Raw genomic sequence first — 27,464 nt, 5'->3', positions numbered from 1 at the left:
CGCGGCCGCACGGAAGTCCCGGGAGACGTGGGAGGGGGCGCGCGGGCGCAGCAGACATGGCGGTCGTCCTGCGCGCGCTGGCGGCGGCGGCGAGGCTGGGGGTCGGCGCGCGGGGCCTGTGCAGCCAGCCGGTGTCGGTGAACGAGCGCATCGAGAGCAAGCGCCGCGCCGCGCTCCTGGGAGGCGGCCAGCACCGCATCGATGCACAGCACAAGCGGGTGAGTCCCGCCGGGCGCGGGGGCCAGCGGAGGCGCCGAGAGGCGGCGGCCGAAGGTCCCGGACTCCCCACCGGCCCCGGAGGACCCCGACCCGGCAGCTTCACCGAGTGTGGACGGGGGTCCTGCGGGCCGCCCCTCTCCGCCGCCTCGGCCTATCACGGCGCGCCTGCCCGCCGCGCCCGAGGCCGCGCAGCCAATCGGCGCGAGGCCCGGGGGGGCGGGGCCCGCGTTCACCTTGAGACGCTCTCGCCTCCGGGCTCAAGTGCGAAGGCGGAGGGGCCGGGGCGCCTGGTGGTCGCTCAGCTTCCCCAGGGGAGTTAGACGGGCTGGGCTGCAGCCGGCGCACCGCTCAGACCAGAGCAGTCAACTTTCGGACTTCCTCTCCAGGACTCGGCTGCTTTCTTCCGTCCCAAGTCACACGGTTCCTTTCGATAGTTCGACTCGAGACAGTTGCCAAACGCAGCAGCTGCCGCTGCCTGTGTCCACTGGAACCGGAGGGTGGTGGGAAAGTCTACGCAGATGGGCGGGAGGGGGCAGGCTGTGGCCCCCCCGTTTGCTTGGGTTGGGGAGTTTAGGGACGCTCAGCCTTCGGAATGCCAGCGGAATCCTGTGCAGGAAGAAACTCAGGAGCAGGGCAGTGACCTTGGGCAGTCCTCTGGGAGACTGGGATCAGCCACCCACCGCCCGGGTTATGTGGTGACAATTGCAGCTGGAGAAACTGAGGCCCAGGCCGTGCTCAGGGACTTGAACCCAGCCGGCTGTGTCTGTCTCTGACGGCTGCGAATCAGGGCCAGCGTGCTGCAGGAGTTACACCAGTACAGAAGGCACAGAAGTGAAATATTTCATTTTTACAGGCAAGGATCCTGAGGTCAAAACACTCGGGAGTGGGGCGGTGACAGTTGTCGCTGGAGGGGTCAAGACCCAAATGGGGACTTCTGTGAGGACTTCAGCCAGCACTTGTCTTAGTTGATGCAGTGTTGTAAATCCCCATTTGGGGAGCCTGAAGGTGACAGTTCCAGTTTGAGAATGAAGTGTAAATTCGATTGATATGGGGTTCCCAGAGTGCCCCTCCTTTTGCGCTTTCTCACCCCCCGACTTTGACATGAAGGAAACTTTCCATCAACCCCAGAAAAACCTGTTGTCGCTCCCCTGCTCGTTCTGTTGGGGCCGTTGCTCAAGTACTTCTTTAATCATCAGTCCGTCCAGTCCTGGGACAGATCCTACTGGGTTGAGAGGCAAACTCCAGTTTGGTTCCCCACCCCCAAAAGCTGATTTGAGGAGGTTGACATCTTAAACCCCCCACCCTATCCCCTTACAAAAATTTTTTTGGGGGGGAAACTAATTCCGTGGGATAGATTTCCAGAAATGAAATTATTAGGTCAAAAGATATGCGAAAGGACTGGAGAGACAGTACAAAGGGTACACGTGCCTTGCAAGTGCCCAACCTGGGCTCAATCTGAAGCATCCCATATGGTACCCTGAGCCATCCACAAGTGAATTTTTTTTCTTTGCCTTTTGGGTCACACCTGGCAATGCTCAGGGGTTGCTCCTGGTTCTGCACTTGGGAATTACTCCTAGTGTTGCTCGGGGGATCATTTGGGATGCCGGGACTCGAACCCACGTTTGCAGTGCGGAGGGCAAAAGCCCTACCTACTGTTCTATTGCTCCAGCCCCAAGGAGTGGTTTCTGAATGCAGGTCTGGGAGTAACCCCTGAGCACTGCTGGGTGTGCCACCCCCCAAAACAGTTGATATGTTTATATCTGGATTTGTAACTGTTCTGTGTTGTCAGATTACCACTTTCATAAAGGAAAGCAGGTGTTTTCAAATGACCTATTTTGCAGCTTTTTTTTGGGGGGTGGGGCGATTCCTGAATGGCACAGTGGGCTAAGGTATTTTGGGAACCTCGAGCGGAGCCTCTCTGGGCCGAGTGTGACCCAGCAAGGAGCAGGCTTGCGTATGTCCTTCTCTCGCGTGAGCTCTTTGGCTCTCCGTGTCCTTACCAGACTGACTCTCGCTCCGTCCCTCCTTGCTCCGGGCTCGTCTCCGGCTCACTGGCAGGGGTGGATTTCCGTGCGGAGTCTTTGGGGAAGCCTGGGGAAGAGGCAGGAGAGCAGGGAGTCGTCCTCACAGTGGCTCAGGCTGGACCCTGTCAGGAGAGCTGCGCGGCTCACCGAGAAGACGCCTCTGATTCTGGGGTGTAGCCTCAGCACCTGCCTCCCCACCTCAGGAGTCTCCGTTTTTCTCTTGTTTGTGAGGAGGAGGAGAAGGGGCTCCCTCTGCTCAGTGGCCTGTCGCGCCCAGTGCTGCTTGGGGGCTACGCTTACAGGTGTCGGGGGCCTGGCAGGGGGGATGCAGTGTGGGGATTGAGCCCGTGCACCCCAGCCACATCGCTGGCCCTTCTTCGTTCTTCCTGCTGCTATGTAGTCTCCAGGAAATGCTTGTGGAACTGCTTATCTTGTTCAGGGCGGAGCTCACTTTACCCACTTCTCTTTTCTTTCTTTTTTTTTAGTTTTAATTTTTATTTTATTGAATCACTGTGACAAAAGTTACAAAGCTTTCAGGTTTAAGTCTCAGTCATATAATGATCAAACCCCCATTCCTTCACCAGTGCACACGTTCCACCACCAAGAACCCGATGTACCCCCCCCTCATATCCTCCCACCTGAGTGGCTGATGATCTTCACTTTACTCTCTATACTTTGAATACTTTCAATATTTCAACAGCGAACTCACTATTATTATTTAGAATTTTCCACCAACAATCAAACCTGCTGAAAAGGCATCATTTGATAATCTGTTTTCCATTGCTGAGAGTGAAGAGTATATGGACTTCTGATATCTCAGTAATTAAGTCTCTGACTTTTCTTTCTGTACCTCAATCACCAGCCTTCCCTCCCCTTCTGCCTGGCTGTGCTGTTGGCTGCAGTTTACTGGTGAACCTATCTGGTAGTGAAGGCTTTCTCAGGGAATGAGGGGCGAAAGGTGGCCAGGCCCCTCTGTAGCCGTGGCAGGCTTACCAACTTTGTGATGACATCGTTTTTTTTCTTCTTCCTTACTTTCATTTTAGGGAAAGCTAACGGCCAGGGAGCGGATCAGTCTCTTGCTAGACCCTGAAAGTTTTGTTGAGAGCGACATGTTTGTGGAACACAGGTGTGCGGACTTTGGGATGGCCGCTGATAAGAATAAGGTACGTGTTCTCGGCACAGTGCTCCGGGCTGCCCCCAGCGTGGCCCTGCTGGCCTGCCCTGCGGGCTAGGAGAGGCCCTTGGTTCCAGTTTAAGACAGTCTCAGCTCGGGACGCTAGAGTTAGAGGAGTGCCTCTGGGAAGGCTCTCCTGGGGTCTCCAGATCCCACCCCCTCCACCCCCATTTTCCTTTTTTCTGCCGAAGGGACATGAGTGGGCCTGGTGCACTGACTCTGCTCTGGTTCCTGAGGCTCTGGCTTGGATCAGAGTTCTTACTGGTACGGGATAACTGGAGGGAAGAGAACCTCTTTTAGTTGTATAGGCCCCGGGGATATTCCTACCCCCCATCTCTTTTGTAAATCACTGTATCACTGTCATCCCATTGCTCATTGATTTGCTCGAGTGGGCACTGGTTACCTCTCCATTGTGAGACTTGATGTTATTGTTTTTGGCATATCGAATGCACCATGGGGAACGGGGATCTTGCCGGGTTCTCTGAGAGGGAGGGAGGAATAGGACCCGGGTCGGCTGCGTGCTTTATTTTTATTGTTTTTATTTTTTTGGCCGCATCCATCAGGTGTACTCCTGATTGCACTCAGGAATCACTTGGGGGGCTTGGGACCATTTGGGGTGCTGGAGATGGAACCCACATCAGCTGCGTGTAAGCAAATGCCCTACCTGCTTAGGCAAAGGCCCCCTGTAAAATAGTTTTATTTTGAAGAATGAGAGAGAGAGAGAGAGAGAGAGAGAGAGAGAGAGAGAGAGAGAGAGAGAGAGAGAGAGAGAGAGAGAGAGAGAGCAGGTTGTGATATGGCAACAGCGAATGTGGCTCTTTTGGGGGGCCTTACTTAGTGGTACTTGGGGAGCTGGGGAGCAAGCCTGGGCCTCCTGCGAGCCACCCTTCATGTGCCCTACCCCTTTGAGTTGTACTTCTGTGCCCAGTTCCTTCTTTTGCTGGAGGTTTTTGTTTTGGGGGGTCTCCCTCTCAGAGGTGGCGGCTACCTGGCCATGCAGTGAGGTTCTGGGGATCAAACCTGGGCCCTGTGCATGCCTGCAACGCATTCCTGCCCATTAAGCGATCACCGTGGTCTTGTGTTAGAGATCTTTTTTTTTTTGTGGTGCCAGAGATTGAGCAACGTTTATGCAGGGGCCTCTGAGCGGTGTGGCTTGCGGTGCTTGAAGCTGGTCACTTAAACTCACTTCATTTGAGTGTTCTCCGTGGGTACTCAGAAGTTACCGGACTCTGTTTTCTTAGGTCTGTCTGTGTGCTGTGGGAGGCCAGGGATTTGCACACTTGGCACAGAATCAGCTGGCGCTGTTTGGCTCTGGGCGCTGACACAGTGATTGCAGCATTCCAAACAGAAGGCTGGAGTTACTTAAAGTTTGGGACGGGGGTGTGGCTTTGAAGCTGACACAGATCCTGTCTTTTTCTGGTGACCATTTGGTAATCGTGGCTGCAAGGGATCTCCTGGTGACAGTTCTTTCACGAAGGATCATGTGGTCCTATCCTGGTGCTATTGTGGGGCTGAGTGGAGAAGGGGAGATTCCTTCACCTTTTTAATTTAAACTGAATTTTTTTTTTTTTTTTTTGCTTTTTGGGTCACACCCGGCAGTGCACAGGGGTTACTCCTGGCTCTGCACTCAGGAATTATCCCTGGCGGTGCTCAGGGGACCATATGGGATGCTGGGACTCGAACTGGGTTGGCCGCATGCAAGACAAACGCCCTACCCGCTGTGCTATTGCTCCAGCCCCTAAACTGAATTCTAAGGAACGTGGTTGGGTATTTCTGGGGGGACTGGTGGTGAGGTGGTCTTTCACTGTGCTGTCGTCACCAAATTTACTAAAAGAAGAGTTTGTGTTTTTTTAACCTTTATTTATTTTTTAAATTTCCTGCTAGTTTCCTGGAGACAGTGTGGTCACTGGCCGCGGCCGGATCAACGGAAGATTGGTGTATGTCTTCAGCCAGGTATTTCCTAACTCCATTTGGCTGAGTTTTCCTCAACGGCAGAGCCTGGAACAAAATCTGTAAGAAAAGCCACATTGTTGCCTGCAACCAGCCTGTGACGTGAACTCCCCCCCCACCACCCCCTCCCCCTCACAGGCTTTGCTTTTTTTCCAAGCCAGATATTCTTCAGGTCCCTGCAGATTTTTTCTTTTTGGTCTTTTTTTGGGGGGGGGGGGGTAGGTGTCACACCTGGCGATGCTCAGGGGTCACTCCTGGCTCTGCACGTAGGAACTATTCTGGGCGGTGCTCAAGGGGACCATATGGGATGCTGAGGGTCAAAGCCATGTCAGCTGCGTGCAAGGCAAATGCCCCCCTCGTTGTACCGTCGCTCCAGCCCAAAATCCCTTCAGAATTTTCTCCATTCCTCTTTTGTTTCCTCTTTGTTGTCCACATGAGTTGAATCTGGCTGTCGTTCCCCACTGTCTTCCTTGAGGGGGTGTTAGGAAAGTGAGCGTGCGTCAGAATGGAGGAAGGAGTGAGGGAATGAAGCCCCAGCTGGAGGAAGCAGTGAGGGCTGGTGCACTGGTCACCTCCCTTGTCAAAGCAGCAAATGCCTCGTAGAAAGGCTTGACATACGTAGAATCCGATTTTCGATTTTTTTGTTTTGTTTTGGGACCACACCTGGCCATGCTCCGGGGTTACTCCTGGCCTTGCACTCAGGGATTATGCCCGGCAGAGCTCAGGGGACCTTACTGGATGCTGCCTGGGTCTGCCACATGCAAGGCAAGCGCCCTGCCTGCTCTGCTATCGCCCCGCCCCTCTGGTTTGGGGCTGACTGCAGTAAGAGCCTTCCGTTCCTCAGCTACACATCATTTTTGTAGATCAGAGACTTGGTCCTTTGATCTTGACAGTCTATGAACTCTCTTTTAAGGTAAGTTATTCACTATCCTATGGAATAATTTACAGCTTGTATTTGTATAATAAATGATAACATACTTGGCTAATTTTTTTCTCCTTCAAGTTCCTGAATATCCTTTGAAACTGTTGGGTGACTTTTTTTTTTTTTAACTTCCTCTGCCTACTGGATCTTCATCTCTGTCTAGTCACTAGTTTTATTTGTTGATTAATTTATTTTCCTTTTAGGATTTTACAGTGTTTGGAGGCAGCCTATCAGGAGCACATGCTCAAAAGATCTGTAAAGTAAGTGTTTAATTTTAAGTTAAAAATCAGTGCTTTCATAATGCCCCAAAGTAGAGAGTATGGGGAATATTGTCTGCCATAGAGGCAGGGGGAGGGTGGGCAAGGGGGGGTATACCCGGGATATTGGTGATGGGGAATTTGCACTGGCGGAGGGATGGTTGCTTGATCATTGTGAGGTTGTAACCCAAACATGAAAGCTTGTAACTATCTCACAGTGATTCAATAAAATTGAAAAAAAATATCAGTGCTTTCAGTGTCACCCCTTGTGTCCTGGGTACTGAGGCAGGAGACAGGGTTGGGAATGCGGGTGAGGCAGAGACAGCTGTGGTGGTGACCGGAAGGTGCTTCAGCTCAGAACAGTGGCCAGATAGTGTCCTGTGGATCCCCAGCAAGCTGGGCAAGCGTGGACATTCATTTGTTTGTTTGTTTGTTTTGGTTTTTTGGTTTGTTTTGTCTTTTGGGCCACATATGTTGGTGCCCTGGGCTGACTCCCGGCTCTGCTCAGGGATTACTCCTTTAGGCTCAGGGGCCCATACGTGGTGCCAGAGATTGAACCTGGGTCGGCTGCACGCTAGGCTGGCGGCCTGCTCACTGGACTGTGGCTCTGGCCCTGGACTTTCACTTTCTTCCTTGGGGGCTGGGGGGCTACCAGGCCGTGTCCGGGGATTTGGGCCACACTCTGTGGTACTTGGGCAACGTGGTGCGAGGCCCAGTGACGAGCTGGGGGATCTGATGCCGCTCAGGCCTGCAGTGCCAGGGTCATGAGGGCCTCCCCCAGGGATGTAACTGGCAGTGCTTGGGGCCATGTGGCACTGGGGTCCCAAGCACGAACCCCAGTGCTCCCTCCCTGGCCCTGCACTTTCCCTTTCTACATAGATAAAATAGGTAAAGTGGATAAAAAAAATATTAAGCATGGGGCTGGAGAGATAGTGCAGTGGGCAGGGCATTTGCCTTGCACGTGACTGACCTGGGTTTGATCCCTGACATCCCATTGGCTCCCCGAACACCGCCAGCAGTAATTCCCGAGTGCAGTCAGGAGTAGCCCCTGAGCTCATTGCTGGGTGAGACCCAAAAGGCCAAGAAACAAAACAAAAGAAATCGTACATGCCTAAAACCTATCAGTAACTTTGTAAATCACAGTTGTATAATAATTTTTTAAAAATGTAGAATCTGTTTGGGTATCATGATTTTAAAGGGGGGTTGACTCTTTAGTCAGCTTGGCCGGGCTTCCCTGTGTGACGGGTTCCACATGTGGAATACACCGGGATTCTAGACGTGGTGCTGTTACATGGTACTCCTCAAACACAGCCCAGTCACAGGGTCACCGTGTGGTTCCGGGACTGACCCAGGGCCTCGTGTGGGGCCGGCCAGCTACAGCTGAGTTTCTTTCCTGGCTCACACTCCCTGTACATTTCTCAGTTTTCTCATTTCACTGTCGCTAGTGGTGATAAATAATATCATGGGGATGAAAGTTTGTAAACTCTCAAGCATTAGGAACGTTGTCCACCAGACTTGTCAGCTAACTCTTGAAGAAGATAATCTCTCATTAGGGCACTGGAAGGGTAGTAACGCAGGTAGGGCGTTTGCCCTGCTCCATGCAGACCCAGGTTCAATCCCCGGCAGGAGTAATGCCTTAGTGCAGAGCCTGGAGTAACCGCTGAGCATCGCCAGGTGTGACCCAAAAAGACACACATACACACACACCAAAATAAAAAAAAAAAAAAAAGAGAAAGAAAAGGAAAAAAATCTCTCATTAGAAGTAAAAGCAAGCCCGGACGAGGCTTCATGTTCATTACTAAAGTCACATTTCTCGAGAATACTTCGTCAGCGTGTCTCCCGTCAGGGCCTTTGAGAGTGGAAACAAACCCAGCTGCTCACAGACCTTGCCGCTTTGTCATGTTCCCGTGACCAGGCTTCGCCCCACTGCTGGGCATTGTTTAGACTCTCGGGTGTGTGGGGGCTTTCTTCGGTCTGACCCTCAAGGAAGACAAAACACCAGGGGCACTGGAGCCATTGATACTGACACTGATACTGACGCCTGTGTGAAAGGCTCGCGCCGAGCGTTTCCGGAGAAAGCACCATGGCGCTGTGTGATGTTTTCACAGCAGGCTTGGGCCTTTCACAAAGCCTTTCTCTGCTCTTTCAGATCATGGACCAGGCCATGACTGTGGGGGCTCCGGTGATCGGGCTGAATGACTCCGGGGGCGCCCGGATCCAGGAGGGGGTGGAGTCCTTGGCAGGCTACGCCGACATCTTTCTGGTGAGAAACTTGGCAGACAATGGAGGGTAAAACCACGCGCCTCCCCCTCGCCCCGTGTGCCCAGACGCTGAAGACTCGGAGTGAGTTGGCACCAGCCTCTGAGTGTTGCCTTGTAACTGCTGGGACCCCTTTGTGCAGGTGCGGGTGCGGGGGTGCCCGCCTCTGTGCAGGGGTGAAGTCAGAGCTCCAGGTAAACTTTCTGTTCATCCTTCCGCCCAGCTTTGTTCAGACAGGTGCTGGGCCTCCTTGGAGCTGGGGGGAGTTCGGTGGGATTTTCAGTTAGCACATGTCTTGGTGGAGGTTTATTTAGTTGTTTTTATTGAATTGCAGTGAGATTCACAGTTAAAAAGTTGTTCATGGTTGGGTTTCAGTCATATAATATTCCATTACCTATCCTGTGACCAGTGTACATTCCCACCACCGGTGTTCCCAGTATCCCTCCCCCCCCCCACCTCTGTGACAGGCACTTTCCTTCCTTCCTTCCTTCCTTCCTTCCTTCCTTCCTTCCTTCCTTCCTTCCTTCCTTCCTTCCTTCCTTCCTTCCTTCCTTCCTTCCTTCCTTCCTTCCTTCCTTCCTTCCTTCCTTCCTTCCTTCCTTCCTTCCTTCCTTCCTTCCTTCCTTCCTTCCTTCCCTTTCTCTTTTCTTTCTTTCTCTCTTTCTCTCTTTCTTTCTCTCTTTCTCTCTTCTCTCTCTTTCTCTCTTTCTCTCTTTCTCTCTTTCTCTCTTTCTTTCTCTCTTTCTCTCTTTCTCTCTTTCTCTCTTTCTTTCTTTCTTTCTTTCTTTCTTTCTTTCTTTCTTTCTTTCTTTCTTTCTTTCTTTCTTTCTTTCTTTCTCTTTCTCTCTTTCTCTCTTTCTTTCTCTCTTTCTCTCTTTCTTTCTTTCTTTCTTTCTTTCTTTCTTTCTTTCTTTCTTTCTTTCTTTCTTTCTTTCTTTCTTTCTTTTTCTTTCTCTCTCTCTCTCTCTCTCCTCTCTCTCTCTCTCTCTCTCCTCCCCCCCCCCCCCGCCTTGGACTTTATGATTTGCAACATAGATACTGAAAGGTTTTCATGTATATCCCTTTACCTACTTTTGACACTCAGTTCTTGTTCATAGTGATCATTTCTGTTCTACTGGTCCCTTCTCCATCCTTAACCGCCCTTCCCCCCTCAATCTTCCAACGATTGACCAGTCGTGGCGGGTTTGGAGAAGCACTGCCTAGGTGGGAGAGGGGCTAGCAGCCAGTTCTAGGGAGGAATGGCATACAGAATTCTATTTTTTCAGGGCGGGGGCTTTTTGGGTCACTCCCAGCAATGCCCAGGGGTTACTCCTGGCTCTGTACTCAGGAATTACTCTTGGTGGTTCTCGGAGGACCATATGGGAGGCCGAGAATTGAACCCAGGTCGGCTGCGTGCAAGGCAAATGCCCTACCTGCTGGCCTGTCGCTCAAGCCTCAAGCATACATAATTCTAAAAGAAATTACTGACTAGGTCCTTTGCCTCCAGGATAGAATTTTTGTCACTGTAAAGCCAAATGCTTTACAAACCCAGGTGTGTGGGACCCGGGGCTGAGACCTCCAAGCCTGCTTGGATCGGGACTGGACCTCTTTCGCCCAGATTCCCCATTTTCCAGTAGCTAGGCAGTCACACCCAGGAACTGCCCCCGGCGCCATGTAATCCCACCAACGGCCAACATCCAGAGACTATAACACCAACATCCTTTAGCCTAGTTCTCCCTCTGGGAGAACCTGGCAAGCTACTGGGAGTTTTCTGCCCACATGGGAGAGCCTCACAAATTCCCTATGGTGTATTTATATGCCAAAATCAGTAACAATGATGGGTCTCATTCCCCTGTCCCTGAAAGAGCCTCCAATGAGGCACCATTGGGAAGGATGAGTAAAGAGAGGCTGCTAAAATCTCAGGGCTAGGACGAATGGAGACATTACTGAGACCACTCGAGAAATTCAACGATCAACAGGATGAGGATGATGATGATGATGAAGCCAAATGCAATTTTACTGTTGACCTTTCTGCAAACATTGCCTGGAGCGACTGTTTAACCAGAAACCTTTGGCTTTCTCTTTGGGCAGAGGAATGTCATGGCGTCCGGAGTCGTCCCTCAGATCTCCCTGATCATGGGCCCGTGTGCCGGGGGCGCCGTCTACTCTCCGGCCCTCACAGATTTCACGTTCATGGTAAAGGTAAGGACAGACGGCCCCGTGTCTCCTGCTCTGTGAGAGTTGGGCTGAGTCTGTCCTGCAGTGAAAACGATTCCTGACCTAGATCTGGGGTTGTTATCTGCCTTTTCACTGGCTTCCAGGCTGTGAAAGGCCGGAGGGAGAGATGGTTTGTCCGCAAGACAAGCAGCCTGGAGGGATTCAGTAACAGCCCTTGCCTGTGCGTTTATCCTGGGGGGTTTCACTTGTTCACATGAATTGCAGCTTCTCCGGTAATTAAAGGATCCTCTCCTGTCTAGACAGATGTTCTTGAGTCCTAGTTCAAAAGTTTCTGGCGGGGGGGCGGGGCTGGAATGATAGTGCAGTTGGTGTGTGCCTGAGCTCAGAGCCTGGAGGAAGTCCTGAGCACTGCTGGGTGTGCCCCCCCCCCAAAAAAAAAAAAACAACCAAAAAAATGGTTTCTTGGGGCTAGAGAAATACCTTAGAGGCCTGGAGTGTGTGCCTGGACTTGTGTGTGTGTGTGTGTGTGTGTCCCCAGCCCCGCTCTGTTGGTGTGGGTTCAGCCACTGAACCAGGCAATTGGGCTGCGTATTTTGGGGAGGGACCTCTGGGTCCCCTGAGCATTGCTTGGGAGGCCCCGACCCCTGCGCCAACAAGAAAAATTTCTCTTGATACGGTTTTCTGTTGGGGCTGGAGCGATAGTACAGCGGGTAGGGCATTTGCCTTGCATGCGGCTGACCTGGCTTCGATCGATTCCCAGCATCCCATATGGTCCCCTGAGCACCGTCAGGGGTGATTCCTGAGTGCAGAGCCAGGAGTAACCCTGTGCATCGCCAGGTGTGACCCAAAAGGAAAAAAAGAAAAAAGGTTTTCTGTGATTTGCTTTATTGGGAAGTTGTTTCTTTTAATTAAAGTCACATGGCCTTCCGGTGTGGAGCCTTGTGAGTCACCATCTGTATATGCTATATATTGGGCTTGTCACCAAAGTTCACTTCCATCCTCCCCCACATTTTTGACCTTTTCATCTGCTTTACCCCTTTCCCATCGGTAACCACTATTTTGTTTTATAGTCTTACTCTTAAAAGTTTCTTTGTTGTGTCCATTTATTTTACCTACCATGCAGGAATGAAATCATGTGTTTGACTTTGTCCATCGGACTTTGCTTCACCTAATACCCGCTCAGCCCTTCCATATTGTTGCAAATGCATTTGAAATTTATATGGAGTAATAAAACTCCCACAATAGCCAAAGGAATTGTAGGGGAAAAGATGAGAGGATGCGTCTCTTTCCCCAATTTTAAATGATACTAGTAAACTGTAGTAATCAAAACAGTGTGGCACTGAAATATGCCTTTTCTATTTTTCTTTTCTTTATATCTTTTTCCTTTTTTTCGGAGGTGGGGGGCAACCAGTGATTCTTAGGGTTACTTCTGGCTGTGCACTCAGGAATTACTCTTGTTGGTACCTAGGGGACCAGATGGGATGCCGGGGATCAAATCTGGGCTATCCAATGGCAGGGCAAGCATTCCACTCTGTTATCTCTCTCGCCCCAATATGCTCGGACCATCTTCCCAGTCCCAAGAGAGTGTATTTTGGAGCTGGTGGCATTTTGTCTTTTTCTTTTTTTTTTTGGTTTTGGTCTACCTGGAGGTGCTCAGGGCTTACTCCTGGCTCTGTCAGGGCTTGGGGGAACATACACGGTGCCGGGGATGAAACCCATGTCAGCTGTGAGCAAGGCAAGTGGTTACTGCTGTGCTGTCTCTCTGGCCCCACCTGGTCTTGATTTGTCTATGTAGCTCCTATTTGTCCTGTCCTTTAACTTTTTAAAAAAAATTTCTCAAATGATCCGCTCTTATCATGTGAGGATGCTGTAGTTATTTTTAATTGTCTTTTCCCTTTAACTCTATGCTGTAATTGGCTGTTTTACACTTTATTCTGAGGCAGTCGCAGCCTTCTGATTCTGTCATTATCACCTGACTCAAGGTTTTTTGTTTTTTTTTTTTTTTAAATTCATTCGGGTTTTTTGGGGCCACACCTGGTGATGCTCAGGGTAGCTCCTAGCTCTACACTCAGGAATCACTCCTGGTAGCGTTCCTTGGGTGATCAAATAGAATACCGGGGACTGAACCTGGGCCGGCTGCGTGCAAGGCAAATGCCCTACCCACTGTGCTCTTGCTCTGGCCCTGACTCACATTATTAAGGATTTTTTCCCCCGTCACATAGTCGAACTCTTCTCAGCACTTGTCAAGCAGATGTGGTGGGGGTGAGCATTAGCTTATGATTGTTAAGCTTGGGACGCTAGGATTTCTCCTTCATCCAGAATGAGAGTTTTGCGGGTAGTTTATTCTTGACTGATAGTTTCCATCTTTTTAGCATTTTGAACGTTATTCTGCTCTCCTGTTCTTTAGAGTTTCTGCTGAAAAAAATCACTGAGAACTTTCTGGGTTTCTTTGAATGTTACGCACTTTTTCTTGCCCAGCAGACTTTACCATGTTATCCTTGGCTTTGGCTTTTATTTTGGGTCACACCTGGCTCTGCATTCAGGAATCACTCCTGGCAGTGCTCAGGGGACCATATGGGATGCTGGGAATTGAACCCGGGTTGGCCGTGTGCAAGGCAAATGTCCTACCTGCTGTGCTATTGCTCCAGCCCCAGCTTTGGCTTTTGACAATATTTTTACATTGGTGTAGAAATAATACAGGGGTTAGGGATTGTCTTGGGTGCAGCCAACCCTTGTTTGCTCCTTGAACCCCATGGCTCCCTGTTGGCAGAGATCTCTGGGCACCGGCAGGTGTAGCCACATTAAATCACCCCCCCACCTCCTCCAATAAAAATTTAAAAAAGTTTTCATTGTTGAGGTACCATTTTTTTTTTAGTAGATCAACTTTATTATTATTTTTTTTTCTTTTTGGGTCACACCCAGCGATGCTCAGGGGTTACTCCTGGCTCTGCACTCAGGGATTACTCCTGGCGGTGCTCAGGGGACCATATAGTATGCCAGGGATTGAACCTGGGTCGGCCGCATGCAAGGCAAATGCCCTACCCATTGTACTATTGCTCCGGCCTCTAGGTACCATCTTTTACCGAAGGACTGTTGTCTGTGCTTCAGGCATGGACCATGTCCACCATTGCTGTGCCAGTACCCCTTCTCTGCTCCCCCACGGACCCTTTGGTCTCTGCCCTCCATTAAGCAGACTCAATTCTGTAGCCAGAACTTCAGCTCTCCCTCCCTCCCTTTTCCTTTCTTTTCTTCCCTCTTCTTTCTTGTTTTGGGCCACACCCAGTGATGCTCAGGAATTACTCCTACCTCTGTGCTCAGGATCACTTGTGGCAGTGCTCTTAGGGCACCATATGGAGTGCTGGGGATCTGGGTCAGCTGTGTGCAAGGCCAGTGCCCAACCTGGTGTACTCTTGCTCCAGCCCCTGTTTTTACTTTTCATTGTCTGTGAAGTGTGACTATTTTGGGGAACAGTTTTACTACAATATCGTTTGGTGCCAGTCTCTGCATGGGGAAGGGTGTGCTGTGGCTTCATGCGGTGTGTAGTTCTTTTCCCGTGTTTGGGAAACATGCAGCAGTTATTTCTTCAGGTGCCCCCTCTGCTCGTTTCTCCAGCTCTTTGGCTCCTAGTATCCCGTCCACCATAATTCTTGTTTCCAGATACAGAGAACTGTATCTGACAGTTCTCATAGCTTCTTCACTTTTTCTCCCATTGTTTTAGAAATCTGATACCTCTCTCCTCTTCCACTTGGATCACTTCTAGATTTCTATCTTCAATCTCATTAATTTTTTTTCCATGGATCTTCTTTATTTCTTATGCTTTAGGTGGCAGTTTCCATTTGTTGAATTCTTCCCACTCAGAATCTATTTCTTCTTTATTGTTTGTTTCCTTCGGCTTGTTGATTGTTTCTTGGTGAAGTGCTTTCTGCTGGGTCCTCCTTTTGCCTGCTGAGTTGCTTGTGTTTTCTTACAGTTTGAGTTTATGACAGATGTTTTGAATTCTGTTAAAATCTCAGAATTCTGTGGTTTTTGTTGTTTGGGGGCCACAGCCAGTGATGCTCAGGGCTTACCCCTGGCTCTGCACTCGCGATCATTCCTGGCCAGCTCAGGGGACCGTGCAGGATATCGGAGCAAGAACCCGGTTTGGTCTTGTGCAAGGCAAGCGTGCTACCCACTGTCCTGTATCTCTGGCCCCTGCAGTTCTATTTTTACGTTTCCTTTCTGGATATTTGATGTGCGCTGTGGCGCTGTGCCTGACAGTTTTGTATTTGCTACTCGCCTCAGGCCGCTCGTTTGGCCGTTTGTGTAGTTATGCGCCTGTCTCCCAGTAGGTGGCACTGTGGCCTCAGCTTTCCCTCCCCCGTGTCTGTGCCAGCGCAGCCTGCGGGGAGGGGGAGCGGGAAGGAGCCCCGGGAGGCCGGACCAGGGGTTACAGTCACTCCGTCTCTCCTGGCCGCAGCTGCCCACGCGGTGCTGCAGCTGGGCACAGGCTCGGTGTAGCCCCATGTGCCCGAGCCGAGAGGGGCGAGGGTTTGAGTCCCACTAGCTCCCCGCCCGCCGAGGAAGCTTGGTGGCCCCTGTCCCTCTGGTCCTGGCCTCTTCCGCCCACCCACCGAAGACCCTCAGGGTGGGACTCTCCAGGCCGGGCTGTCGGAGCCGCTGGCGAGAGCGCAGTGCTGGGACGAGCGGCTGCGCAGTTTCTGTCGTTTCCCCGCCTTGATTCTTTGGCCGTTTGCCATTTCACCCTCTCTCTGTACGTAATAGTGGCTAAACCTGAGCTTCAGCTTTATTTTGAGAGGCGCCTATCTTTCTGGAAGGAGTTTCATGGAGTTCAATTTTGGGGGTCTTTGGGTTTTGTTTTGGGGCTACCCCGGCCAATGCTCAGGGGTTACAGCTCCTAGCTCTGTGCTCAGGGATCACACGTGGTGTTGCTCGGGGACGGTATCGGATGCCCGGGATAGAATGAGGGTCAGCCACAGGCAAGGAAGTGCCTTACCCACTGAACTATCTCTTTGGCCCATTTATTATTTTCTCCACACCCTGTGTCGCTTGGGCTTACTTCTGCCTCTGCTTAGGGGAACCGTATGGGTGCCGGGATAGAACCTGGGTCGGCCGTGTGCAAAGCAAACGTCCTACGCGCTGTACTATCGCTCCACACTGGGAGTTGTGAACTGTTGTCCTCCCTCGACCCCTGGCGTGGTTCACTGAGGGGGCAACCTATGGCCGCGGTGCCCTCACGCGTGGCTGGCGCTGTCCGGGGCTCACTGACCGTGGGGCTTGCTCAGGTGTGGAGTTCCCTGTGTGTCACACGCGTGGGGAAGGTGCTTGGTGGGGATCACATACTGTGGGGCCAGGGGGTCCACTCGGCTTGTGGGGCAGTGCTGGGGACCGGGCTCACAGCCGCATACCGGCAGGGCAGGTGTACCCTCCCCGGAAGTGATATTTCTAAGTTGTTTGGAATGAAGCTTGAATTTATAGGCATGATTTTATTATACTTCCCTTAACCTGATACCGCATTTATCATTATTCTTTCGTGCGGGTGGAGCTCTCAAGTGCCAGTCAGGGCCCGGGCCCCCTGCAGGGGATTCTCGGTCCCTTTGGCTGCATGGTCGGGCACTTGGGCCTAGTGATGGGATGTTCCGGCCCAGAGGTGATGGCAGTGCTCAGGAGGCCCTGGGACCCGTGTGCCTGTTACACGGCTCCCCAGCCTCTGATATGTGGCAACTAGGGTTGGGGCCTGGAGGAGACAGTGCAGGGATTGCGGCACTCGGCCTGCCTGTAGCCCAGCCCAGCTCAATCCCTGGCTCCGCACAGGGTCTCCCGAACACCCCCGGGAGTGATCCCCGAGCACAGACCTAGGAGTCAGCCTCAAGCACCGCTGGATGTGACCCCCGAACAAAAACAAAGCAGACTCGGATGTTTAATAATAACGAAGGGGCATGTGCGGGAGTTGATCATCCAGTGTGAGAGCAGCTGTGGAGGGGACGTGACTCGGAAGCCTCCTGGCTGTTGGGTCACACCCGGCTCTGCTCCTGGCTGGCTGCCTGGGGGTCTCCTCTAGTGGCGCTCGGGGACAGTGCCATGCCCGGGAGTGAATCTAGGCCTCCTGCGTGCGAAGCGTGCTTGTCAGCCGTTTGAGTTAACACTGTGCTCCTCTTTCTTTCTGGGGGTGGGGGATCACTCAACAGTGCTCGGGGATCATTCCTTGCGATGCCGGGAGGACTCTGTATGGTGCTGGGGGTTGGGCAGGGCCAGCCACTCGCAAGGCTTCCCTGCTGTCCTGTCACTCAGCCCCTGAGCCACGTCGCTCTCTTCTCCTCGGCCCCCGTGGCTGTGGGAGCGTGGAGGCTCTTTCCCGCTCCAGTGCCCCGAGGCTGACCCTTCTGACACTCTCTCCTCTCAGGACACCTCCTACCTCTTCATCACCGGCCCTGACGTTGTGAAGTCTGTCACCAACGAGAATGTCACCCAGGAGGAACTCGGTGGTGCCAGGACCCATACCACCATGTCAGGTTGGAGGCTTCGGGGCCCCCTCACTGTTTCCCTCCTTTATTTTTAAACACTACTGTAAGGAATGTCTCACCTGCTCAGCGCTGGAGCTGCGCACTCTCCTCTCGCCCGGCGAGCGAGGCGGGATGCGCGTGAAAGGATGTTCGCGGGCTCTCCGGGCGGCTCTCTCGCCGCTTCTCCTCCCGGGACGGCTGTTGCCTTTGACGGGCGAAGGAAGAGCGAGGGCCGCGCTGGTTGCTGATTAGTTGCCGTTTACTCAATCTCTCGTCTCTCCCAGCTCTCTCCAACCTCCTCTTTCTCGCTCTCTGTCTCCCTCTAACCGCTCGATTCTTTCTTCCTGCTGTAGCCGTCTCCTCTGTCTCTGTCTGCCGTCTTTCCCTCTCTTCTCTCCTTCAGTCCATCAGTCATCCCATCCACAATCCACCCGCAGCAACCTTCAACCAATCTCCTCCTCTCCCGGCAGCAAGATTTTTTTATCCCCTCCCCCCCCTCCCCAGCCACGCCTTCCCACGGGAGCGTGATCAAAGATGCTTTTCCAGACTTCCCGACCACCTGCAGCCCATGAGGGCAAAACACCCTTTAGGTGTGTTTCCCCTCTCCTTAGGCCTGCAACTTAATTAGCGTCTCTAATTCTAATATTTACCATCCTATATGGACACAGTAATAGACACTTTTAGGCTTGTAGGGTGACTCTCCTGGGGACATCTTACCATAGACTCAGAATACAGTGCTCAGGTCGGATCAATCATTCCTAACCCCAGCAGGGTCCAAATCTAGTTATTACTTTTGGATCATGACAGAATTTGCCCATGACCATGCTCTTAACTTAGAGTTGAGCATTATGGCACTTTGGCCAGGCCCATTTCGATGCCAGGGTAGCTCATAACTCACCACTTGCCCTGGGTCTATCCAGTCCCTCGTTGGGACCCTGCTTTTGGGGATCTGGGAAGTAAGGGCCACTGAGGCTTAAGTCGAGAGAGCAGATGTCCAGGAGGTATATTATCTGGAGTCAATCAACTCCCAAGCCACAGGCTTGTCTTTCTTTCTTTTTTTTTTTTTTTTTTTTGCTTTTTGGGTCACACCCAGTAATGCACAGGGGTTACTTCCTGGCTTTGCACTCAGGAGTCACTCCTGGCGGTGCTCAGGGGACCATATGGGATGCTGGGAATTGAACCCGGGTCAGCCACATGCAAGGCAAACGCCCTACCCGCTGTGCTATTGCTCCAGCCCCTTGTCTTTCTTTTTAACTGTCTTCCTGTATCCATACAAAAGCTATTACTCCGAAATAGCTAGCCATGCAAAGGACATTAAGAAAGAGGAAGACAATATTTGCAAGTCAGGTCTGATCAGGAGACAAAGGTAATTGACAGGTTGGGGGGAAAACAACAAACATAAGTTCTCAGCGGCCAGGGAGGAAGGGAAACCAGTGTTACCCTACACACTGTGGTTTAAAGCTTGTTTGTCATACAGTTGTTTCAGATGTCCAGTGTTCCAGCACCAATCCCACCACCACTGTGACCTCCTGTCCACCATTGTCCTGCCCCCTGGGCTGGCACAAAATGGTGTATTTTATATTTGCTTGATGCAGTAAAATGGCATATGAGGTTACTGAGAAGCAGTTCAGTCAAAGAAAATTTAAAAATCGTTATGACCCACACTGGGATGATTAGAGTCATTGTTGCTGGTCGAGCCTTGTCTGCTCCTGCTGTTGCTTGCTGAGCATAGCGAGCTTGCGTGCTCCTTTCCCATCTAATTTGCTGTGCTCCTGCGGGGCTGAGAGTATTGTGGAATTTGGAGGTGTCGAGTGGCCGTGTCTGCAGCTGCGTGTCCCAGGAGCTGTGGAACGGGGCGATTCCTTGGCCTGGCATCTCTAGAGACCAGTGTGAAGTCGTGGAGCTGGGCTGTGTGTATGGCGGGGGCGGTGGGGTATGGTGGCGGCTGCCCCCAAGCATCCCTGGGAGTAACTCCTGAGTGCCAAGCCAGGAGTAACCCTTGAGCAGCACTGGTGTGGCCCCCAAACAAAACCAAACAAGATTTCCAGGCAGTGCCGGATGTACATCAGCCTAGTGTCTTGAAGGTTATCGCATGCTGCTTGTTTAATTGTCACCATTTTTTTTTTAGAGGGGGACCCACACCTGGCAGTGCTCAGGGATTACTCCTAGCTCTGTGCTCAGGGTGTGGCGGGGCCCCTGGGTAGAGTCCTCTCCTCCCTTCTGCCCTCTCGCCTCCGTACTGTTGCTGAGGGCCATGACCTACACTTGGACTTGCATTGTGTCTGGCTCCCCGGAGAGGTGATGGGCACACTGGGAGGGGGGCCGTTCTCCGTGCAGGGCTGCCTGGGGCTCCTGCCCTGTTGGAGCCGACACTCTGGGTCGGGGTCAGGCCGCACAGCAGCGCCCAGTGTCAGTGGGACAAGCTGAGAGCGATGCGGGGGGGTAGGGGGGAGGCGTCACCTCTGAGCAAACCAGAGCACGGAAGTGCCGCCTTGGAGTGTCCGTGAGAGCAGAGGAAGCGGGCTGCGAGGTCGGAGCCCCTGTGAGCGGGACGTCTGAGCTGAGCGCGGTGAGGCCGCGTGTTCAGGCTGACTGGCGCTCTCACCCCTCGTGTTCTCCCGTGTCCTCAGGCGTGGCGCACAGAGCTTTTGAGAACGACATCGATGCATTGTGCAACCTCCGGGAGTTCTTCAACTACCTGCCGCTCAGCAGTCAGGACCCGGCTCCCATCCGCGAGTGCCACGACCCCAGGTGGGCGCCGCTGCCGCCCCAGGACGGCGGGGTCTGGCCCCTTGGCGTGGCTTCACGCTTCCAGTGTGGCTGGGACAGGGAGCAGGAAGATGATTTCAGGACTACGGCCTTCCACTTAATTTCGGGTTTGGGGGCCACACCTGGCGGGGCTCTGGGCTTGGTCCTGCCTCTGCGCAGGGGTCCCTCTTGGCGGGGCGGGCCAACCCTGTATCTCATTAGCAAGCAAAGGGCGTTATAGGGGACCCCTGTGTCAGTCCAGCAGGGACATGGGGGCCCTCCGCCCGCCCCCCCTCCACAAGGCTTCTGGCTTTTCTGGTGTTGATTGTGTCTTTTTCTTCCCAAAGTGACCGTCTGGTTCCCGAGCTTGACACCATTGTCCCTTTGGAGTCTACCAAAGCCTATGACATGGTGGACATCATACACTCCGTAAGTGCTGTCCCCTCACCTGCCCCCGCAGCTTCCCACCTCGTCTGCTTGCTCAGTGTGTCCCTGGTCGCTGTGCTTTGTTCTGGTGACAAGTGCTGGCCCTGGAGTCTTCACACAGCCACATGGGGGAACACGGGTGGGTGTAGCCCAAGGACGGTCAGTCTTGAGTGTGTCCCAGGAAGAGCCCGAGTCTCCCGCCCCCAGTGGCTTGGGGACTTGAGGCGTGGCTGGAAGAGAGCACAGGGGGTCTGCAGAAGCGTCCTGAGGGCCGGAGAGAGGGGCCGGGGCAGGTCACTCTTCGTCAGGGGTCCTGCTGGGAGCCTGTGCTCAGAAGAGTCTTGGACTTTCTAGAGACAGGAACTACACGCGGTGTCCTGGGACAGGGTTGGAAGGCCGGTGGGGGGCTGGGTCTGCGGGTGAAAGACCATTTATCCCTTTTTCCTAGTACCCAGAAATCTGCCTTTATATCAACGAACCACTTTCAGAAGTGAGGGGGCACGAGTGTGTCTGTGTGTCGTAGCTCTGTCACCTGGGAAAGCTTAGAAGCAGTGACAGACACTCTTACAAGAAACTGCCCTTTTTAAAAAAAATTTTTTTAATTGAATCACCATGATATACACATTCACGAAGTTGCTCACGATTGTGTTTCAGCCATATAATGTTCCAACACCCGTCCTGTCACCAGTGCACATTTCCTGCCACCAATGGCCCCAGTTTCCCTCCCCCACAACTGCACCCTTTGTAGAAGTGACTGGTTCTAGGCTGGGAACAGGAAGAAATGCAAGCTGAATGGGAGGACGGGGACCCTGGACGGGAAGGGTGATGGAGGACACCCAAAGGCACCGCCGGTGTGACAGTGTTCCTGATGCAGAGCCCGGTGGAGAATGTCTCGAATTTGCTGTGTAGTCTTGAAGTTTCTACACCAGTTTGAGGCGGTTGCAGAAGGAAGGCAGGAAGCGGACTGAATGCCACATTCCAGGCCAGACAGTGCTGGCTGGTGCCTCCTGCCCGCAGGAGGCTCTCCCCAGCACTGGCAGGGAGGGGGCGAGGCCTCTCTCTGGCCTCCTGCCAGAACCTCTCTCAACAGTGGCCGCTGTCCAGCCCTGGAATTCTGCAAGGTCGATGCCTGTAATTCTGCTGTGTGCTTGTATCTTGTCCTCGATCATTTTGGTCTCAGGAGCAAATGTGTCCCTGCAGGTGGTTGACGAGCGGGAGTTTTTTGAGATCATGCCCAATTATGCCAAGAACATCATTGTTGGTTTTGCAAGAATGAACGGGCGGACTGTCGGAATCGTCGGCAACCAACCCAAGGTGGCGTCAGGTAGAGGAGGGCTCGGGCGGAAGCCGCGGGCAGGGCTGGGCCTGGTGTCTCTGCTACTTGCCTCCTCCTCAGATGGTACCACCAGGAGTAAGCCCTGAGCACAGAGCCAGGAAGGTTCAGACCTGTGATGCTCAGGGGTTCCACTGACTGCACTCAGGAAGCACTCCTGGCGGTGCTCAGGACCCTCTGAGATGCCAGAAATCGAACCCAGGTCGACTTTGCCCTACCTGATGCACTATCGCTCTGGCCCTGGCAAGCAGTTCTTGAACAAGATATAAAAACCTCTTTAAATTTTAAAAAATGCTTCATAAATTTTAAATTAATGCCAGTTAAAAGATACCATTTATTCCTTTGAATAGGCAAGACACAGGCCAGGAAAAACGTTTTTGCAATACATATATCTGACAAAGGACTAACGTCAGAGTATATAACGAATCCTAGAAAGTCAACAATAAAAAGAAAAACAGCTCAGAAAGGACCAACGTGCAGCACTTCATTCTTGCTGAATGAATTTTCAGAAATGGTAGAAATATCGACACATTTTTTTTACTCTTTATTTTTTCATCTTGGGGTCACAGCTGGCGGTGCCCTGGGCTGACTCCTGGAGGTCCGTGTGGGTCCGAGGACTGAACCCGGGTTGGCTGTGTGCAGGAGCCCCCTGTGTGCGCCCTGCCGTGCTCTCTGCTCCCTCCGTGTCCCTTCAGGTGGTGATTCCCAGGGGGTGGACAGGCCTCCAGCTGTGGGCACCCGCCCCGGCAGATGCTTAGAAAGCGGTGGGCTTTGTAGTTTCGTAGTGTGGAAATGTAGTTCAGCCCGAGAAACGTCTTCACTTCTCTCTTCCCCATAAGTCAGTGTCTTTGTTAGGGACCCAAGGACCGAGCAGCGGCGAGGAGCTGGCCAGCAGGAGAGGGGACGGGACTTAGCCCAGGCCCTACCTGGTCCCAGCCCAGCAGGGACACCTGATGTCTCTCCAGCCCCCGTGAAAAGATGCGCGAGACCCAGAGAAACGTGCTTGGCCTGAGGCCGCCCCTCCAAGCCGGGCTGGGCCATGGCCAGAAGCCCCTGCTGGCCCCCCAGAGTCCGTATGTTTCTGGAGGCAGGGGGACTCTGCACCTCAGTAGGAAGTGGCCTTGGTGGCCACCAGGGCAGTCCTACGGGGGTCAGCTGGGTTCCTCTTCCCAGGGTGCTTGGACATCAACTCGTCTGTGAAAGGTGCTCGCTTTGTCCGCTTCTGTGACGCCTTCAACATCCCTCTCATCACCTTTGTCGATGTCCCCGGATTTCTGCCTGGTAAGTCTTGGTGGGGGCATGGGGGTGGGGGACACTCCCTTCCTCTGGGAAGTTTTGAAGGGTCCCTCAGATCCGTGGCTCCTCGTTATTCGGGGGGTCTAGAAGCTGGGCTGCAGGCAGGGGTCGCCGAGGGAACACCCCGCGGCCGAGGTTCCGTGGCCCCTGACAGCTCCGCCCTGACCCAGGCACAGCCCAGGAGTACGGGGGCATCATCCGCCATGGTGCCAAGCTTCTCTACGCGTTCGCCGAGGCCACTGTCCCCAAGGTCACTGTCATCACCAGGAAGGTGAGGCCGGGGCACATGTGTTGGTGCTGGTCAGCGTGTTAACTGGGAGCCTCTGGGCAGCATCTGGCAACTGCTCTGCTCCTGCCCCCACCCCCTGGGCCCCTCTGTCCCCCCAACCCCACCCCTGCACCCCTCTATCCCAGACACTGCACCCCACAGCCCAGGAGCTTGTCCTTTCTTTCCGCATCTTACTTGCTTCCCGGGCCATTTTTCAGTGTCACCATCCAATGAACTTGTTCATTGCTTTTTGGGTCACATCAGGGAATGCTCAGGAGATATTCCTGGCTCTGCACTGAGGAATTACTCCTGGCGGTGCTCGGGGACCATATGGGATGCCGGGGATTGAACCTCGGTCGGCTGCGTGCAAGGCAAACGCCCTACCCGCTATCGCTCCGGTCCTGCATGCAGTTTTGGGCCCTGACACCCCACCTCTGGGTCTGTCGTAGGCCTATGGCGGTGCCTATGACGTCATGAGCTCCAAGCACCTCTGCGGCGACACCAACTATGCCTGGCCCACAGCAGAGATCGCGGTTATGGGCGCGAAGGTGAGGAGCCTCGTTTCCCCTCCTGGATCCAGAGACGGGCCCCCGAGACATACCTGGGGAACGTGGGGGCGATGCCGGGTCCCCTACTCTCGGCGCCCGCCCCCGCCCCCGCCCCCGGGGGGCCTGCACATGGTCCAGTTCTCCTGGAGGGGAAGGCGAGGCATTGGCTGGTCTGTGCTTGAGCCTCCGTTAGGGTGTTGGTGTGGGCAGGTGTCCCTCCTGCTCCGCCTCTCCCCCGCAGGCCCCGGGCTGGCTTCAGGGAGTCTGGCCCAGGCCCGTCATCGCTCCGTCTTCCCTGGCCGCTGAGTCATGTGCCCAAGGCTCGGGCTGGGGGAAGAGACTCCGCATTCCTCTTCCCCTGGGCGACTTCGGGGCCACCAGCTCCTGGCCTGGGCTGCTGTCCCCGCCCCGCCTGCAGCCACACCTGGGGATAGTGAGTGGGGGGGTGCGGAGGGGCTCCGGGCAGATGCCTTTCGCCTCCGCCGCAGGGAGCGGTGGAGATCATCTTCAAAGGGCACCAGAACGTGGAGGCGGCCCAGGCGGAGTACGTGGAGAAGTTTGCCAACCCTTTCCCCGCGGCCGTGAGAGGTAGGTGCCGGTCCTTGGGTGGGGCCGGGCGCTGTTGACTCCCGGAGCCTCAGATGGCTGCGGCGTGGGCTTGAGGGCGGGGCCACGAGGGCGGCCGCTGTCCAGGCTCACCGTGCTGGCGGGAGCACACACTTGCTGCTACCTGATGGCATTTGTTCTTTTCCTCTTATTTTTGGAAGTATAACAGATTTTATCTGGCGATTTTGAGGAAAGGGGGGAGAGGGAGCATGAGAGCAAGAGGGAACTCGGGCTTCTCCAGAGTGGACAGAGCCCAGTCCACACCCGGCCCGAAGGTGCAGCTGTCTGGACGTGCGCGCTTCAGGAGGGGACACGGGCGACACCCGGCAGTCAGACACGTGCTCGGGCGCCATATGCACTGTCTCCCCTGTTCTAATTTGACTTTCGCACTGTTGTGCTCCAGAGCTGCTCCCAGCTCAGTGCTCAAGGGTCGCTCGCTCCTGCGGTGCCAGGTATGAAACCCAGAGCTCCAGTTCTTGGGGTGTCACTGCCCTGAAATCGCTGCATTCCCCACGTTAGTGTTGTTTCCAGGGCCAGGATTTGGTCTGTGCTCAGCTGGGAGCTGCTTCCGCCTTCTTGCTGGGGACCGGTCAGGCAGCTGTGGCCCTGGCGGGCTTCCTGGGGGCGGTACGGTGGGGGGCGGGCAGGATGGCCTCAGGCGGTCGGTGACTGCCGTCAGCTGGATTGGGCACCAGGCTGCTTTGCACGCGGCCTGAGGGCAGTAAGAAGGCAGCCTCCAGGCGCCTGGAGCCTCTTTGGACGTTGTGCCCAACCCCTTTGGGCACCTTGTACTTGCTGAATACGGTCCCGACGCAGGGGAAGGGGTGGACCCACGTCTGCTTGGGAGAGGGGCCAAGCCACGTCCAGAAACGGGCTACAGAACAGAGAGAGGAGACACTTGTAGCCAGTTTGGGAAATAGGTTTATTTTGGGGCCGGGGGCACACAGTGGTGTTAAAAGCTTACGGCACTTATTCCTGGCAGACCTGGGGACCATTGTGGTTGCCAGGGATTGAACCAGATTTGCCTCGTGCAAGGCAAATGCTCTGCCCGCCACAATATGGCTCCAGCCCCTATAGAAATGTTTTTTTTTTTTTTTAATTATTTTTATTTTTGTGTGCTTCTTATTGAATTCCCCTTGGCAGAGACAGCCCCATGCTTTTCTTGCCCTGTGTGGCCAGGCCAGAAGCAGGGGCCCTGCCAGAGGAACAGGGCAGTTTCTCGGAGCCAGAGGAGGCCTCGCAGGCCGGGCCCTTGTTGTTAGACGGACAGATGAGCGCGACTTCCGCCCAGGCTGAGCGCGTCCCAAGCGGCCAGTGGAACCGTGCTCAGCCGCCTTCTCTGCTCCCCAGGATTCGTGGACGACATCATCCAGCCATCCTCCACGCGAGCCCAGATCTGCCGTGACCTGGATGTCTTGGCCAGCAAGAAAGTCCAACGCCCTTGGAGGAAACACGCAAACATCCCTTTGTGAACAGATGAAAGAGAGAAAAATCAAACCAACCAACCAGGGCCTAATCACTTCCCGGCCATTTGTACTGAAGCACCTTTTGCAATCATGAAACCTGAGATAAATACAGCAATAGCTCGAATGGCTAAATATTAAATTCTAAGAATATTTCATTTGTGTCTTACTGTAAAATTATTTGCTTTATTAAGAGATTGGGGGATGGGAGGTCAGTGATAAACCACACGTAAGTGGCTGTGGGCCAATACCTGCTGTGTGCCCTGCCCACAGGAAAACCAAACAAAAATCAACTTTTTGGGGAAAATCAACTTTTGGGGGAAAAAATATTTTTATTTTTTTGTGGTAGAAATCTGAAAAATTGAGAAATTGAGAAAGCTAGAAAGAGAACTCCCTCTCTCATCTTCAGAGCTGACCATTTTATGATGCCTTTGTGTATCATTTTCAGTTTTTTTCCTAGAACTAATTTTTTCTTCGTAGATGAGATAATAAGCATTTCAGACAAGGCTTATGTGGCTAAACTTCAGTTTGTTTAGTATAAGATAACATCTGGGGGCTGGAGCGATAGTATAGCAGGTAGGGCGTTTGCCTTGCACTCGGCTGACCTGGGTTTGATTTTCAGCATCCCATAGGGTCCCCAGGAGTAATTCTTGAGTGCAGAGCCAGGAGTAACCCCTGTGCATCGCCGGGTGTGACCCTCCCCCCAAAAAAGAAAAAGATAACATTTGTCTATTCTTTAATTCCTGATCGAAGCTGAGCATTAAAGATGCTTACAGTTGTATCTAGCAGAGTAGATTTTCAGTAAAAGGTAAAAATTCTTTGCATAAATGTATCTCACATTAAAGAAATTTTTTTATTATGGAAATTTTCAAATCTAGAGAACTGTTGAAAGAGTTGTAAGCCCAGGTTATGGGCCTCACCTAGGTTCTCCATTTCTTAACATTTCTACATTTCCTTCATCTCTTTTATCAACATGTATTAATTTTATTTGTTTTTATTTGGTTTGGGGTCGTTCCTGGTAGTACTTGAGGCTCACTCCTGGCGTGCTCAGGACCATGTGATGCCAGTGATCAAACCTGGGGCACCAGCACAGAAAGCATGAACTCCAGCCCTTCGAGCCTTCTCCCCGCCTTGGCATCAACTACTTTCATTTTGCTGGGCCTTCATTGGCTCACTTGAGTGTGAGTTCAGCATCCTGAGTCTTTCCTTTACAATAGCAATATGTATTTCCTAAGAAATCTTCACATTGTCTTGTCTTTCGTGACACTGACTTTCCCCCCCTCGCCAGATCTCCGCATCTGGCTCTGCTCTGGG

The 27,464-nt window shown here is 53.1% G+C and overlaps 1 protein-coding gene across 1 annotated transcript; it reads left to right on the top strand.

Moving 5' to 3' along the window:
- PCCB (propionyl-CoA carboxylase subunit beta) lies at positions 1-26,308 on the top strand. Its single transcript, XM_004602956.2, has 15 exons — positions 1-218; positions 3,287-3,406; positions 5,302-5,370; positions 6,493-6,549; positions 8,696-8,809; positions 10,876-10,986; positions 17,363-17,471; positions 20,093-20,213; positions 20,558-20,639; positions 21,837-21,960; positions 23,143-23,250; positions 23,436-23,536; positions 23,983-24,081; positions 24,570-24,669; positions 26,038-26,308. Exons 1-15 carry the CDS (start codon positions 57-59, stop codon positions 26,157-26,159), a joined length of 1,599 nt encoding a protein of 532 aa, XP_004603013.2. The 5' UTR covers positions 1-56; the 3' UTR covers positions 26,160-26,308.
- The last annotated feature ends 1,156 nt before the right edge of the window (positions 26,309-27,464 follow it).

The sequence above is a fragment of the Sorex araneus genome, chromosome 2 (assembly GCF_027595985.1).
Source record: "Sorex araneus isolate mSorAra2 chromosome 2, mSorAra2.pri, whole genome shotgun sequence".
Classification (NCBI taxonomy): Eukaryota; Metazoa; Chordata; class Mammalia; order Eulipotyphla; family Soricidae; genus Sorex; species Sorex araneus.
Note: the sequence above shows the minus strand (reverse complement) of the source record. Positions and strands in the feature narration are given on the sequence as shown.

Excerpts from the sequence above, each read along its gene's own strand:
- PCCB (XM_004602956.2), top strand. The coding sequence starts at position 57 with ATGGCGGTCGTCCTGCGCGCGCTGGCGGCGGCGGCGAGGCTGGGGGTC. Across the intron at positions 5,371-6,492 it reads TGGTGTATGTCTTCAGCCAG|GATTTTACAGTGTTTGGAGG; the intron begins GTATTTCCTAAC and ends TTTTCCTTTTAG. Across the intron at positions 24,670-26,037 it reads TTTCCCCGCGGCCGTGAGAG|GATTCGTGGACGACATCATC; the intron begins GTAGGTGCCGGT and ends TCTGCTCCCCAG.